This window comes from Anticarsia gemmatalis, chromosome 8, assembly GCF_050436995.1.
Source record: "Anticarsia gemmatalis isolate Benzon Research Colony breed Stoneville strain chromosome 8, ilAntGemm2 primary, whole genome shotgun sequence".
Taxonomy (NCBI): Eukaryota; Metazoa; Arthropoda; class Insecta; order Lepidoptera; family Erebidae; genus Anticarsia; species Anticarsia gemmatalis.
The window spans coordinates 1,776,385-1,794,380 of NC_134752.1; the positions used below are offsets into that span (position 1 = coordinate 1,776,385).

General features: G+C 33.3%; 1 protein-coding gene across 1 annotated transcript in view; it reads left to right on the forward strand.

Annotated features, from left to right (window-relative positions):
• The window catches only part of Cht7 (chitinase 7), a 119,210-nt gene that overhangs the window by 99,131 nt on the left and 2,083 nt on the right, over positions 1-17,996 (forward strand). The window contains exons 6-18 of the mRNA XM_076117060.1: positions 2,093-2,216; positions 5,753-5,934; positions 6,452-6,579; positions 8,039-8,163; positions 8,538-8,651; positions 9,014-9,213; positions 12,946-13,163; positions 13,551-13,705; positions 14,049-14,220; positions 14,619-14,735; positions 16,456-16,591; positions 17,000-17,172; positions 17,614-17,815. Of these exons, the coding sequence (XP_075973175.1) occupies positions 2,093-2,216; positions 5,753-5,934; positions 6,452-6,579; positions 8,039-8,163; positions 8,538-8,651; positions 9,014-9,213; positions 12,946-13,163; positions 13,551-13,705; positions 14,049-14,220; positions 14,619-14,735; positions 16,456-16,591; positions 17,000-17,172; positions 17,614-17,815 (2,046 nt within the window). The remainder of the gene's footprint in view (positions 1-2,092; positions 2,217-5,752; positions 5,935-6,451; positions 6,580-8,038; positions 8,164-8,537; positions 8,652-9,013; positions 9,214-12,945; positions 13,164-13,550; positions 13,706-14,048; positions 14,221-14,618; positions 14,736-16,455; positions 16,592-16,999; positions 17,173-17,613; positions 17,816-17,996) is intronic.

Genomic DNA, 17,996 nt, shown 5'->3' on the forward strand with positions numbered 1-17,996 from the left:
GGGTTCAAACTAGCAAAGTCTTCATTCATATTTAAATAACTTTCTTAGTTTTCCGCAATCTGTACTATTTGAATACGACAAATATTTAATAGCACGGCTAAAATAATTTTCACTACTTCCTAACAAATCCTTCCTTCACGGAAGCTTCCATCTAGGTCTGTCACTAACAAGGCTGACGAGAGCCTCTGCCTCGGACGTTCACTCGCGAATCCTTTCACAATCATGGCCCGTGGAGCCTTCAAGAAGTGAAGACCATTTGTATTTCATAAATGCTAAATGTTTTGAGATGATTCAGCTCATCTTTATACATAGATATTATTATTATTATAGTAAGAAATAATATAATCCATTCTATACTAAACAGGCAAAGGAGGCTGTGTATGTATATTTATTAAGTTTTCACGATAAACTAATAACTTAGCTATAAGGCGCTTTTAGCTAGTTGCATTCACAGGTTGGTAAATGGTCAATGAGTTAAGCAACCTATGTTCGGATATTTCATAGATGGGTGGCCGCCGAGTAGTATTTGAGTTGCGCGTTTCCTTGCTTCGAAGGACACATAAATTTCCGCCATGGTTGTTGTAAGTAACAACAGTCTATATGCCGTGTCAAAGGCACTTCGGTGACTTGAACAAATTTGACACTAGGTTGACCACTAACCATACGATAAGATAAAAACTATTTTAAAGAGCATAACATCGGGTGTGAATTAATTTGTGATTGAAGAGAACGTTATATTAATTATAATTAAGAAACGAGAGTGATACTAAAGCATATTAATTATCTTATTAACATTTTTATCTAAAACACTAAGAACAAAAATAAAGTAACAACTAACCTAAAAAGCCACTAACCTTTTAAAAGTATACCATTTCAGAAGATGAATCAAACGCCCACTTTATAGAAACAGGAACATTAATATAGCAATCGAACTACGATCCATTCTGTAGGTAAAACAATTGAGTATCTATTTTTGATCAAGTAATTAGATGCTTTAGTATAAAATACTGTATGCCTTTACATAATAATATGTATTATAGAGATGTAAACATAGTTCATTATTTTTTGATATTTATATTGGCCTATCTGACCCATCCGACACTGCACTCGTTTAGAAGTTTGAAATTTAGGCTGCATAGGAAAGACTTTTTGGTTCCGAGTCTTTAGTTATTTGCGTGGCAAATTTTATTTATTTATTTTCACAAATATACTTAAAACTAAATACATTGCCCGCAAAACCGGTTTAGCGGTTTGACTGCGGATGAGTCGTAATATGTTTAACTTAGCGGGATATATGTGTTTAACCGGGATCCGTTTTGCAGTTTGGTCGAGAAAGCTTAACTGACACAGACAGGCAAACTGTCGCATTTACAATATTATTATAAGTATGTTTATCACCATGCAGTACCATAAAATATTCCACTAATGTTATATTATTAGAGATGCAAATAACTGCTATAATAACTATTTCGAAGTATAGTCTAAATTTGAGAGGAAATTATTCGTACATACTGAGTCATAGCAGAAGCCTGTGTGATAAATATAATGTCCTTGCTACATTTAGAGAGGAACCTTTCGAAAATTCCTTTATTCTATACATTAAAACCTTGTTAGACATAATCTTAATAGCATCTACGAGTATAGAGCGTTTTGCTTTCATATTTTGCCTCAACGTTATAGTAATTTAATATAAGCGTAGACTGGTAGTTAAACTTTGAACATAATTCTTAGAGCGATATTTTTATCTTAAAGTAGTTGGTAGAAAAACAATAACGGATTTTCAATTATTTCTGATTTCCACCACTGCCTTATTTGTAGCATACAACGAATTATACGATCTAGCAAAGATTATAGTTAAATACCTACGTGTTATGGATAATTAGATTCTGAAAAATCATATACTCAGACGCACTTCTATGGTGCCAAAATTGTGTGTATGTAATTTGTGTTTTATTCATTCATTATTATTTACAGCTCTTCCTTACCCATTGCAGGGCATAATTTTGCTCCCGTTTACACCAGAGTTCCCTGTTCTGTATTCTATTAATTTATTTTGAAATGTAGTAAATAAAATGTTTCTTCCTTGTTACAGAACTGCGCGAAGCCTTCGAAGCTGAAGCTCAAGAAGTGAAGAAACCTCGTCTGCTCCTCACTGCTGCTGTACCTGTAGGCCCTGACAACATCAAGAGTGGTTACGATGTACCTGCTGTCGCTAGGTAAGAACTCATCATAATAGTTAAATATATAATGTATTTGTATTAAAATGTTGGTCGAGTTGCAGATATCTTCATTTCAACAGATTTAAATAACTCAATTTACTAAATTTGCAAGCTATCTTAACAGAATTTAAAATTGATAATCGTACAAAGACGTAGTAAGACGAATTAATAATAACTTGCATAGACTTTCGTAGAAATACGTGTTGTCATTAATAAGTAGGAATTATAAATACGACATGAATAAACTACACCTTATAATACTAACGAATAACGATTCGATATTATGATTTAGAAGAAATCACAATAGAAAAAGAAGCGAGGGAAATAAATAAATTATATGCATACTTAAATTACATACAAAAATTCATTATCCACAAGCATTTCAAACCATATTTCTACTGAATTCACCCCAAACCCTGCTAACTTCCTGAGTTCCTTCCTTAAATACTGACCCGAATAATTCATATTGACTATAAAAAAACATTGTCACACGACTGTTGCGAAATTTTCTCTTATTAATAACTTTTTTACATTGTTTTACTCCACACGTTTTCCCACACACGAATTCATTGTAATAATACCACATTCGTTTTAGACCTTTACTTCTAATTTGGCATTGGAATTTGAACCTTATGCTATTGATATAAGGTCTTTGTCAGTTTTGGCGTGTTTAGTTTTATCTTTGTCTCACGTCGCGTGTATATTTTGACGTTTACTTATCTTTCTTTTGACATGTCGATCTGAAACATTGAAATTCCGCCTTTTATGAATCCGCGATGTCACTTTCAAAGCGCTTTGTGTTCAATCTTAATGTATTGTCATGAACTTAGTAAGTAGGTATGAAAGTATAAAGTTATAATTAGTATTAAATGAAAGTATAAAGTGTTTTACTGTCTCAGTTGCGCAGTGGTTTAGGTCGCCACGCCGCTACCATTGCGTTGGGAGGTTGTGGGTTCAATACACACACGAAACAATTATTATTGGTGCGATCCTCGAATAAAATTGTTTCGGGTCTGGTTGTACTTTGTGTCCGTTGTTTGTATGTTTGTAAAAATTACCGCGACTCTAGAGTAATTCTTAGTTTGTTTTCTAAATAATTTAATTATTGTCTTCTTAGTACCTCTAAAAAGTAAGTATTCATTAGTAAAAGATTTCAAATTTTAAAATAAGCGTGTCATAATTTTTAGAGCGATAAAACTCGAGATCTTTGAAATTGAATTTTATTCTAGACTACAAAGAGATCTACTAATTGAATTTGTTTTGAAATTTTGTTTGAATAAGTGAATAGAAAAATGGCAGGACAGTTGTCATTTTTGATAAGTGATATAATTTTACGATACGAATTAGCAAACTAATTATGGCTTAGTTTAACTGTTACATTATAATTTTAACTACATTTATGTACATACATTAGTCTTTATTCAATTCTTATTCAATTAAAAATAAAATAAGAGTTAATTTAGAACTAATTGGTTATATTATTATTATTTGTTACCACATCTCTCTCGTTTATCAAAACTACCCATGCTTAAAGAAAATAATGCAGTACAATTTTTTTTTTTTTACTACATTACATTCTATACTTAAAGAGAGTTATGTATTCATGATAATAATACAATATTAACCTCATTAAAACACTTAAAATGTCACCAGTATTACCAAATCATCCAATCTAATATTCCTTAAACGAAATAACTACTACAGTTGACAGTTTGATCGAAACATCGTGATCTCAAACAGTAATAATTTAAAGTAACTATTGTGGTGAAACTCACCACCTTATACTGCAAGTAAAAGGGATTATGTATAAATTAAATTCTCTTAAAGGTCAAACTAATGATATTTTATTATAATGAGAGAACAGATTGAACATTTTCTTCCCCGTTGACTTTTATCTACAAAGGTCAAATGCTTTCTAATTGTGAATCATTTTCTTCATATTCGTCTTTATAATAATGAAAAATTAATAAATAATTAGCTGACTCGCGCAACTTCGCTCGCGTCACATAAGAGAAAATGGGTCAAAACAAAATCCCCGTTTTTGTAAAAAAAAATACTGTTACTTTGCTCCTATTAGTCGTAGCATGATGATATATAGCCTTCCTCGATAAATTGGTAATCTAACATTGATTTTTTCTAATCGGACCAGTAGTTCCTAAGATTAGCGCGTTCAAACAAACAAACTCTTTAGCTTTGTATTATTAGTATAGATAGTATAGATTAAATCCTCTTAAAGGACAAACTAATGATATTTTATTATAATGAGAGAACAGATTGAACATTTTCATCTTCTTTTATCTTCAAAGGTCAAATACTTTCTAACGTGTATTAGTTAATAATTTCGTTCATATTCGTCTTTATAAATTAATAAAGGAATATACAATTTCAAAGCCTTTGCCAGTATTTTCCTTTTAATTTAACAATGTATTACGAAAGCCCTGTACCTATATTACCTAATAATATTTTACAAAAGCTTTATACTTATTTATATAGAGGCTCTATACTTACTTAAACATAGTGCTTTTGTCTTTGTACTCATAATTGCTCATTTCCCCATAATATTGTCACTTTAAGTATATTTCCTTTTCTGAACAATTCGTTTCAGAGGAAAGACTATAATTTTCTGTTCAAATTTTAATCCGTATCATAACTTTTGTGAAAAATATTAATAAATATTCAGAAAGGTGATTAACTGATTACAATCTTAGCAAATCCTTTTTTGAAAACACTATGGTCTTTCTTTACAATATAACAATTAGCTGCCATAACGTAAGTTACTAATGTATCGAGTAAATTCTCGATATTTCGACGGCAAAACGTTTATATTTTCCTTTATGGGAACAAGGCGTTAACGTATAGTACCTACTTAATAATTAGTTCACAATTTTACACTAGTTTAGTTCACGCAAACGCCTTTGATACTAAAGAAATAATAGTAAGAAACTAATAATCGTGTATTAGTGGGAATAAAATGAATGGCTAGCGGTGTTGGCAATCGAAAGGTCGTGGGATCAAATCCTGACTGGTTGAATTATTGTGTTTACGCCTCGCTATTTTAATTCAGTTGGAGTTAAGATTAGAGCTTAGTTGTTGCAAAATTTTGAAGAAGTTTTAGTAAAAGGTTGTCTTGTAAGAGTACTTGTATTATTTACTAACCATTTGGTGGTAGGTTTGATTTCTAGATATGCTTTTTAAGAAAACTCTAGCATCGCTTTTGAAAGTAAGAGTGACTTAATATTGTTTCAAACAATTAATAATTTATCACCTTCTGAGCAACGGATTATTACTATATTTAAAGTTTTATGACGTCTATTTATGAAGTGCTAGCTGTTGCTATATGCGTATCATTTTTATTTTGTCAAATTTAGGAGCCAATGTTTCACTCCTTATCTTAATTGACTTGTTTTGTGTAAAAACGATCGACACGTCTTGTACTATGACCATACGTATTTAATCCTAAAGATGTGACAAACAGATAAGCATACTATTGCACTTACATTAATAGTATATTTAACCAAATTATTTTCTTCTAGTTACCTGGACTTCATCAACGTGATGGCCTACGATTTCCACGGCAAATGGGAGAGAGAGACCGGTCACAACGCGCCCCTGTACGCCCCCTCATCAGACTCTGAGTGGAGGAAACAACTGTCTGTGGACCACGCGGCTCATCTGTGGGTCAAACTTGGAGCTCCTAAGGAAAAACTTATCATTGGTTAGTATTGTGTGATGTTGTGATTGTGTTTGGATAAGAAAACTTTTTTGAAAAATTTCTTTAAGAATCCATGTCAACCCATATCTGTGTATGTGTTTTTATAAGTTTAGTTTAGAGTAAAGTGATTTTCGATGCAATGTTTTTTGTGGATTCATTTAATAGACTGTTGTTAATTAACAATCGTTTTAGAAACATTTATTAACAAATTATTATGTTGTACACTAAAGTTAATGTTGTAAATTTTTTTATATGTAAATAACTGATTATAGCACAATTGAAGCCCTATTCAGTCATCTTAATTATATGTATCTTTCATGACAATCATAAATGATATTACTATTACCATTTGCCGGTATTTTCCAAATATAATTTACCTATCAAAATATGTATTAAGAAAATTACAAATTAGTTATCAAAATCTCAGTAAAGCAAAATACACAAACATTTAACCCAAGTATCAGAAATTCCCAAGAAGCTGAACATTCCTTACACGGTGCTAACGTTATACTATTTTCAGGTATGCCAACATACGGACGAACATTCACCCTATCCAACCCCAATAACTTCAAAGTGAATTCTCCAGCCAGCGGGGGTGGTAAAGCTGGGGAGTACACAAAGGAAGGAGGTTTCCTCGCCTATTATGAGGTTATTATTATTTAAAAATATTATTATTAATATTAATTACTAGCTGACCCGGCGAACTTCGTACTGCCTACAATATGCAAAATTAAATGTCTATTTTTCAATATTTCTGAGAGATTTTCTTAATATTTCTTTCCGTAAGAACCTTCTCCTAATAATAACAAATACAACACAAAAAGAATTAGTGAAATGGGTCCAGCCATTCACGCGTGATGCCGTGACCAAGGAAAACGGGTTTCATTTTTATATATATAGATTACTAGCTGACCCGCGCAACTTCGCTTGCGTCACACAAGAGAGAATGGATAAAAAAAATCCCCGTTTTTGTAACATTTTTTACTGGTACGCTGCTCCTATTGGTCGTAGCTTAATGATACATAGCCTATAGCCCTCCTCGATAAATGGGCTATCTAGCAGAGAAAGATTTTTTCAAATCGGACCAGTAGTTCCTGAGATTAGCTCGTTCAAACAAACAAACAAACTCTTCAGCTTTATAATATTAGTATAGATTTAAACTACCTGTAATTATGGTAAAAAAAAACATAAGCAATATCATTTGTCTAGTATCGCTTTAGCAGTACTACGATCATATCGCTGTATAACACGCTCGCTAACGCTTTTTATGACATAGAAGAGATACATAGAAGACTAATGAAAACGTATTTTCAAGGAACTATTTTTACCAAGTATAGTGAGAAAAAAACACGTTTTTTTTCAAAATTATGCCTGAATATGTGGAGCACAACACAATACATGCATCAATTTTTACTAATAAAAGTTACTGTTAAAATAAATGGACTTAATTTTTTGTAGAATCGTGATGATTTCGCTACGATAAAAATTTTATATATAGATGCTTTTATATAATAAATTATAAGCAAAGGTTTACATTCCAAGAACTTTATTTCACCAAGATTAGGTTGATTAAATTTGCTGAAAACTTTAAATGAATGGATTTGTTTAATGTAATTTATGCTGTTAAAAGTTGGGAGTGAGGAAGTTATCTCGTCAATTTTACTTGTAATATTAATATTGCTTTGTTCATTAACATTGATAATTATGATTTGTTGAGTAATTCTAACGGATTCATGTTTTGCGTTGGTGGTTCTTGCGTACACGTGGTAACAAAAATATTTAAATAGGCAATTTTAAGAAGGGCTTATGTAGCTTTTCATAGACGCAAAATATACGACTTTTCAACATTGCATGTTTATATAGCACCATGATTTGGTTTTTCAAAAAATACTGAGATTACATTAATAGGTACATATATAGGTACCTACCATACCATACCTTTGAAAAAAAACTTGTTTTGCTTGCCGATTAATGTTTAAAAACAATAAAACAAGTGAAAACATGTAGAATTAAAGATTAACAGTTGGTCTATTACATAGCATGTTTATTATACTTATCTAAACAAATTAATAAATAAGTTTAAGTTAAACCTCATATATTTTTATAGGTTTGCGAGATTCTGCAGAACGGTGGTACTTATGTCTGGGATGATGAAATGAAGGTGCCTTACGCTATCAACGGTGACCAGTGGGTTGGATTCGACGACGAGAAGTCTATCAGAAACAAGATGAGGTGTGTAAAATTTAAATATCTAATAGTCTGTTAAATTTATCTTCAAAAGCGCTTTGAGTAGTAGTTTTTTGACGTAAACACGTAGTAACACTGTATTATAATGCAACGGGTCTTAAACGCAATTGAAAAATAAAGGTTGCATATATATTATGTATACTAGTTGCGAGAGTTTAAAACGTTAATAGTTACACTGGTTTTGATGTGGTCACCAGAATTGTTTCGATATTATTTAACAGTCTCGAAGTTAATTTTCCAAAGTGACTTTCTTCCTAATAATGTCTACAGTCTAATCGTGATATTGTTGTTTATCTATACACATATGTATTCTTGTTGGTTTATCCGTATCTAAATTAATAAACTATCCTTTTCTACAGATGGATCAAGGACAACGGTTTCGGAGGTGCTATGGTATGGACAGTTGACATGGACGACTTCAGCGGTACTGTCTGCGGCGGTGAAGTTAAATACCCGCTCATTGGTGCTATGAGGTAAGCGTCTATCAACAATATTAACTTTGCTATTAGTAGATCCACTTTTACGTCAACGGTCACCTAAATTATGAACAAGTACTGCTATTTGTTAAAAAGATTTTTTGTGGTGTGGCAAGAAAACGACTTTACAGAAATAATTCTTCTTAAACTGTAATCGATATCAGCAAGATGTTTGAAATTTTTTATCAATTATTATTGGTACCTTATTATGGTGTAAGCTATGAGTATTTGTAATACATAAATTTTAAGTTTTGACGCTATTTTACATGCTATAAAAGCCTTTAGTTGTTTATAAGAAAATATTGCGATACAATTTGGAAGTTCGAAAATTAAAAATGGATATTTTTCTTACTTTCTAGAGAGGAGCTCCGCGGTATCTCCCGAGGCAAGGACGCTAAGGACGTGGACTGGTCGCAAGTCGCCTCCAGCGCCGTCATCGAAGTCACTGAGAAGCCCCAGCCGATCAAGATCAGCCTCTCCGATGTACTGAACAGAGTCAAGAAGCCAGTCAAGAGTGTCATCATCAAGAATAATAATGCTGCTGCCATTGACAAGAATAGTAAGTTATATTTGTTCAGTTTTTGGAATTAGTCCCAGGATTTTTTTTCTAACACATTACTGTCTCACTGCTGGGCAAGGGTCTCATTGGGGGCGACGAAACGAGGGAAGGGCAAGGCTTTTAGTCCACCACGCTGGAGATGTGCGGGTTGTAGACTTTGTATGAATTGCTAAGACTACTTATATTTGTAAGTACTTGTCATTAATTGAATTGATATTCGTTAGTTTGCCAAATACTAGGATACTTGTGAAAATAGTCTCAGTTCAAGAAAAAATGTGAACTAATATTCTTGAACTTAGGAAAGTACATAGAAATTTTAATAAAACTACTACTTACTTCTTTTTTTAATACCTACGTCGTGATAAATAAAGAAAATCATGGTTAATTTAGTTATGTGTCAAAAGTATTTAATTACTTATGCAACTAATAGCATTAATTATACCGCTGTTACGACAACAGATTAAATTATAACCAATTAAACTTTGAAAGTCCCTTCAAATAAATCAATTTCTAATACTCTAAAAGGTATAATTACAAACACCGGAACAACATCTTCTAAAACACCTTCATATTATTTAACCTCAGAAAATATTTCAATACCTTCTCCAAACACTTTCACATAATGCTGATAATTGTCTACGTTTACGAAACACACAATGTCTATCTATAATTTCAGTTCAGACAGTTTAACTTTCTAAAATTCCACCATTTTGTTTTTAGCTAAATATTTGATTGGTTTTATGTAATTTTTGATGATGACAATTACTGTTATATTCGAGTGTTATGTCCTATGGATGAAAACAGGTATATTATTAATATTTTTTTTACCAATTACGAGACAAAGAATACTTTCAGTGTTAGATAGTCCATTTATTGAGAAAAGCTATTGGCTATTATTAGGCTACGACCAATAGGAGCAGAGTACCAGTAAAAAATGTTACAAAATCGGGGAAAATTCTCTATAATGTGACGCAAGCGAAGTTTCGCGGGTCAGCTAATGAAGCTATAATTTAGTTTGTAATTCAAAGTATATTTATATGTATTTAGACAAAGAAATTTTCATAATTTGTGCTTAAAATGCAAGCTCTTTGTAGGCACTTAAAATTAATTACAAACCCAACTAAAATGATATTTATAGAACAGTAAACAGGAATGTAATAATGCAGATTCTTGCATGCATAAATCACGAAACAAAGACTGTTATTCTAGTTAGGCCTGCACTAGACATCTAATTTTCCCATTCGTAAATTCAAATCCAGTTTTCACGCAAATAGCTCACGCATTTAGCTTAAGTCATATGACACATTATGTGCGTCGGTAAGCCTTAGTCTGGAGAAAGTTCCAATAAATAACCTTTATGTATGTAATATATCTAAGGGGATCTCTAAGAAAAGGTAGAGATAATTTACTACTCGCGCAGTTTTCCGATGTCTTTATTAAGGCTCCAATCTCCTTCGAAGACACTATTCCCTTTCTGCGGCCGTTCAATTATACCATTGATTACTTTTATTACATCAGATTACATTTCATTTATCTCCAACACACTTTTTTTTATTCCGAAGACACATTTTCCTTTACATTCCCGAAATATACCAGAATATTTTCTTTGCAACCTTGTTCTTCAAATATGTAATCTCATTCCTTTTGTAATCCGCGAGTAGATCGTTTCGCATTGTTAGCTTTCTTGTGTTGAACTTCGAAAGCAAAAGTTTCAAAAGAATTTTCCAATTTCCCATCGTACCTATCTAAACCAAAACTTTCAGGCACGAAGATAGCTGAAATCTTAAAAACTGAAATCGCGGGATTATCTTAGCAAACTTCAAACCGTGTGTAAAGTTACGGTTTCGTTTAGCAAAACTCTTTTGGGCATGTCAGGCGCAAAGCTCCGGTGTAAACATGTTTGGGAAATTCCATTTTCCAACATCGGGAAAAATAAACAATGTCTGGAAGCAAATGGAAGATATTTCGAGTCTTTAACGGTTCACTTGGCACGTGTATCGAAAGTTTGCCATTTTGAATTCTCTATATAATATTTCACGGGTGTTAGTACACGGTACAGCTTTCAAGGAGTCGTCTGGTGTCTCGACCGAGGGTTAACAGAGCGGAATAAGTTATGTCGTGCACGATCAACTTGCCACTAGATATGAACAATATTCCTATTTCAATACAGCACGTCCCTGATAAATAAGACTCGGAATACAACGAAAAATATTCCGTCCGTAATACCAATAAGAGAAACAGACCGCAAAGTTAAATTACATCGATACAAACACCCACAGAAGTTCCATTCAATAAGCCCTCCAAAAAATTAAGGTCAGACAAAACAAAAAGTTTGCTCCCATAAACTTTCATTAACAAACATACTTAGCAGAAATCTCCAAACAGATGGAACAAAAACAACAGAAAATGTATTTGACACTAAAAGCTCGACATTCGACGGAGTACCGCAAGGGTCACTCTTAGGCCCTCTGTTGTTGCCAAGAATGGCTTAGGAAAGTCGACAATTCGTGACATAGTTGCTAAAAGTTTGAAACATCGAGTGCTTTTACGTTCAAGTGGTGCCTGTGACCAGAATATAACGACCTCTGAAAATGAGTCAAGACATTTCTTGGCTAACATTTTTGTAAATGTAAGAAGAAAAGGAAAGGTCTGAATGAACTGGTAAGGTCCCCCAAATGGGGTTTGTGATTTAATGCCGTCAAGTTTATGACACTGCCGACCGACGTCTTAACAAGTAGGTACGAGTTTTACGGGCTCCCAAGTGGGGAGATTGTAATAAATAACATATTTTCAATGTTAAGCATTATGTTATATTTCCTTAAGTATTCTTTAGATGAAAGTTTTTTATTTGGAACGAGAGGGGAGTGGCTTTTTCGGTTTCTAACAATTTCGTGAATTTGTTTGTCTGGATGTTAAATCATTTCTGGAATCAACTTAAACGTAAACAAGAAAACTTTCGCCAAGCATTCATTTCTATAGAAATTTTTCAAAAGAACAAAAACCAAAATGCTTGCTCAACATTCTGATTAGTCTAAAAATATTTCAACAAAATATTTCTATCTATTTTGCATAATAGATTGCTTTTTGACTGCCACATCCTACGTTAGATATTTTAATAAAATTCTAAAGCATAGATTGTGATATGATAGTGCTAAATCATTTTTAGTTGAGATTTATGAGAAAAATTCAATTCAAATATAAGTTAGCATCAAGAATAGATTTATTCAGACGACGTGATGACAAATGAGTGACTTGGCAAATTAATTTTACAAGTTTTGAAGAGATTTCTATCACATTTTCTATTCTATAATAAATTGGGGTAGTTTGTATGGCTTGCTTTTTAGGGCTAGTACCTACTTTTTATTGGTACTTTATGCATTAAATTGTTATAAGTATAGGGGAAAGTTTATGTTTATATGTTTATGATTTTCATTAATAGATGTTCTTAGGTCTATACCTACCCCTATGGTAACAAGGCTTTATGTATGTGAGTATTTTAAAATGTGGTCGTTACATCTAGGATACATTGTGAATCAATATTATGTTCGATTACTATTTATACCATCATAAGAAGACACTATTTACCCAAGACAAAATAGGTATGCGCTTCATTTGATGCTAAATACCCTATATTACTGTACCTTTTTTAATCCTATACGTCATTGTGAAACTAATATACGAGAATATTAGTAAGTCTTCCAATTTTATTACAACAATTTTTTCTTTCCACAGAGCGAGAACCCCAAATCCTCTGCTACCTGACTTCCTGGTCTTCAAAGAGGCCGTCTGCCGGTCGCTTCATGCCCGAGAACGTAGACCCAACACTCTGTACCCATGTGATCTATGCCTTCGCTACTCTCAAGGACCACAAACTGACCGAAGGAGATGAGAAAGATGGAGAAATGTATGAGAAGGTTGTTGCTTTGAGAGAGAAGAACCCTAACTTGAAGGTGAGTTGAATTTTATTCTTCACCATCAGTTAATAGTGGGAGTACCTAGTAGTTAGTACAGTATTACAGTAAGTATGTATTAGTACAGTGTTGGCGTTGCATTGCTGCGGCTGTTTATCTATTTTAAGAACTTTAAACGTTCACGCTGCAATGAAAGCGTGCTTATACAACATGTTATTGTGATGTAGTTTACACACACTGGCAACAAAATCTTTATTTTGTCGAACAAGTTATCTTTGCAATTTGCTCTTTGCTTTTTTATAATAATTTGTGAAAATACCTTAAATGTTTATGATCACCTGTATCCAATGTATTATATATACAGTTCCATTTCTTTATTTCCAGTATTGCTTCAGGCATTTATTTTTTTTGTATCTTTATTTACAGATCCTCCTCGCTATCGGTGGCTGGGCTTTCGGCTCCACCCCCTTCAAAGAATTGACTTCCAACGTGTTCCGCATGAACCAGTTCGTGTACGAAGCCATCGAGTTCCTCCGAGACTATCAGTTCAACGGTCTGGATGTAGACTGGGAATACCCTAGGTAAGACAACGTTCGGTCGTTGTAAAAAAAGTGAATGACTACTACCATTAAAAAAAATAAAAAACATCTTTATTAAAACGAGAACAAACATGAATATACCTTAGTTGAGTCTAATAGATATACGATTGCAGCTTATTTCGATTCCATCACATTAAATTATTATTACGCAATATGGGCGACAGATTACAAATCTTTTAACAAATTGGATACCCAAATATTTTTTAATTAAATTCAGGATGGTATTCTGTGCTTGCAACCTTTGACATGTCATCAAAACAACTGAAATGTCTAATACATTCTGTACACAAAACTTATTAAATTATAATAACTTTCACATTTACAGAGGAGCCGATGACCGTGCAGCCTTCGTATCTCTGCTGAAAGAACTGCGCCTCGCCTTCGAAGGTGAAGCCAAAACCTCTGGACAACCTCGTCTACTGCTGTCTGCCGCTGTACCTGCCTCTTTCGAAGCTATCGCTGCTGGATATGATGTGCCTGAGATCTCTAAATATTTGGTAAGGATTATTTTATTTAAACATACATTAAAATACACCGTTTTCTTGTGAGAGTAAAAAGAGACACGTATGTATAACATATACATATGTATGTATGTATTCTACAATATTAGACTTTGGCCATCTAGCCAGAAAATGAGGAACAAGCTGGTCGAACTTTGCCTGGAATACAATTATTTTTATTTACTAAAAAAAAAAACTTAAATATGTAATAGAAGAAATCAACATCAATAAACAGTCACAAAAACTGCCATACATCATTACGATTAGCATTGGCAATTGATTGCTAGCTATAAAATAGTAGGCGTTACAAACTAAGATTGAACATGCGTCTACCTTCATAACCCATTTTAAAACTGAAGTAAGAAATTTAAATTAAATTCTTCTTATTTTCTCAGGATTACATCAACGTAATGACATACGACTTCCACGGTCAATGGGAGCGCCAGGTCGGACACAACAGCCCGCTCTTCCCGCTAGAGAGCGCCACTAGCTACCAGAAGAAACTCACTGTGGTAAGTACATCGTAATATAACCTATTTATTATGATTATTGCTATTTCAGATAAATAACCCATTGAATGAAGATACAATTGTAAAAACGCTGTTTCTCGAACTAATTAGTACTTAAAAAGAACATCAGGACTAGTAGACTTAGCGGTAAAACTCAGATAAAAAAACGCTATTGAATAGATAAACTACCGCTAAATGTATTCAGAAACTGGGGGTTAGTCATTTGTTCTTGGCTAAAAGGCTTACTCGTATATTGAAAGGCAATCACGACTACATTTACGAAGAATAATATAACGTAATAGTAAAAATCAATTTTCAAAATGAATGAACAAACCAATTTATGATTGCGGAGTTGACCTCAAAAACCCATAAATAACAAAGTCATCAAGCCATTCTTTTTAAAATCATAAAAAGAAAACAATTTCGGTGTTCTGTCCGTTTAACCAAACAGTTGACCCAATATCCTCTTACCCCAATTCAGCAGCCTCTAGTAGTTTCTTTCGTTTTATATAAAGACTGCAATGCCGAAATTGGCTAAGAGCAGTTACGAATAAGAGGTAGTGAATAAACAAGCAGTTTTCTTTACATTTCGACTATTTTCCTTTCGTGAGGGTTACCGAGAGGCCAGTTAGGTATTTACGTTTGAATAGAGATTTTTGTAGGCTAAAGGTCCGTTATATAGGCCACTTTATGTAGAAAAAAGTAGTTTGGATTGAGCTCTGGAATGTGTTTTATTTTATTTTGTAAACGGCTGCCTGCGATTTCGTCCGTGTGGAGTATAGTTTTCTTGTTTTCACAACATTTTTTATTCCTGCTCTACTATTATTAGACATAGGGTTATGTTATGTAATCTGATATACATAGGATTTATATCGGCTTCTTTAATAAATGGACTATTCGACATAAAAAGATTTTTCGATTCGAATCAGTAGTTTCTAAGACTAGCGTGTTCAAGTAAACAAAGCCTTCAGCTTTATATTATTCAATAAATTTTATTATTATAGATAATGATATACATACAATTATATTAAAGTGATATAGAAATATATTGTATACGTAGATACACAAGATTTATTACAAGTCCTTTGAGCTAGCCTTTGATAATTATGTCGTTAAGTTTTTAAATATAATGTCTTTTGAAGACAACATTGCCTGGAGCATTTCAGTTCTTAATTAACAACGTTCTTCTAACTAGTTATTTTTTACTCTCTCATTATGCAGAAAATACACGTCTTTTCGCTAAAGGCAAAACTGTTTGAAATAATCCTGTTACTTAATTAAAAGAATTTTAAAGAGTAGTTTTATAACTTGATTACTTTTTGTTTTCATTTACAGCGGTCAAAGGCAAACTATTAATCATCATGAATAAAAAATACGTCTTTTCAAAGCTGTTTATCAGAAATTCTTTCCTACGATTTGTTCAAAGGAGTGTTTCCAGTTAGCTTTTAAAAAATAGTATAGCCAGTTGCGCTCACCGGTCGGTAAACGATCTGGAGGTTAAGCAACCGTTGGCGCATTTGAATGAGCGTCTCCGTGCTTCGGAGGGCACGTAAAAAGTCAGTCCCGGTTGCTATCAATTAAGATAACAGTCGTTAAGCCATATCAAAGGCGTATCGGGCGGCATGAACAACTTTGACCACTAACCATGCGATAGATAGATAGATTAAAAAATTTGCATGATAAATATTTACGAAAATACTAATCTATTGATTTTCTTCAACAGGACTACTCAGCTCGCGAATGGGTTCGTCAAGGTGCTCCCAAAGAGAAGCTCATGATCGGTATGCCGACGTACGGAAGATCATTCACGTTGATCAATGACACGCAGTTCGACATCGGAGCACCGGCTTCTGGTGGTGGTAAGTACAAATGAATAACTATTTTATAAAGGAAGGAGTTTTCTTATATGGTATTATTCTTTACAATACAGCAAACCATCTGTTTCCTATTTTCAGACAGATATCAATCGTTTTACTTGTAAACCTGTAAGTTTTGAATATCCCTAAAAAAATAATCGGAAAATTCGATCCAATAGATTACTTGACCGCGTGCTAGTTTGTTTTTAGGTATTCATTTTACATTACGAGTTTCAATTTAATAAATAAAATAATCTTATTCCATTTCATCATTTTTATAACATACTTTTTAAAAGTTATCTTTAAACCAATGTGGTAAATTTAGGATTCGACTTTTGTCGTTCCTTCCTTTGCCCAGCAATAGGACAACCATGGGTGAAAAAACTCTTAACCATTATACTTTTTCCTCAGGTTCTGCCGGACGCTTCACCAACGAGGCTGGCTTCATGTCATACTATGAGATCTGCGAGTTCCTCCGCGAAGACAACACCACTCTCGTATGGGACAATGAGCAGATGGTGCCCTTCGCCTACAGGGACGACCAGTGGGTCGGATTTGATGATGAACGATCACTGAAAACTAAGGTAAATAATACCAAAAGTTGCAGACAAATATGTATGACATAAACATACATTACGCCATTAACCCTCAGTTTCTGAGATACATTTGGCAGTAACTTATCTAGTCAATCGCGTTTAAGCGCACATTAAGACTCAAGTTCGATTCCTGAACTTGAGTCTTAATGGTAAGCAGTCGGATACTGTATGAGTGACTAGGTAAATTGCTAGCAAAACAATGCTAACACTTCAAAACTTTCATGTTACCGATTTAACTGAAAATATTTCCGTGCAATGAATACGTGTTTAACAAGCTACATGATCGCCTGTTATTATAATCGAGTAAAATCAATTGAGAAAAGCTGCAATTTTAATCTCACTATCAATATTATTAAACTAACATGCGTATGATATACGGACGTATTTTCATGAAAATCTTTCCAATACAACTGTTATTTTGATTTCCAGATGGCCTGGCTCAAGGAAGAAGGTTTTGGTGGTATCATGGTATGGTCAGTAGATATGGACGATTTCAGAGGGTCGTGCGGTACTGGCAAATACCCCCTGATTACAGCCATGAAACAAGAGCTAGGAGACTACAAAGTCAGATTAGAATACGACGGTCCCTACGAATCTTCGAATCCTAATGGACAGTACACTACTAAAGATCGTAAGTAATTTTTGTACTACATAAACATAGCCAGCTGCCATTTTGGTAATTACTGGTTGAGATTAGAAATAATGTAAAAAAATTAATGGCTGTTTTTACAATGATGACATTTTAAAAACTAATAAGATTCTTAAAGATACCATTAGAAAAGAGATTGTCAAATAAACGCTGCAATTATTCA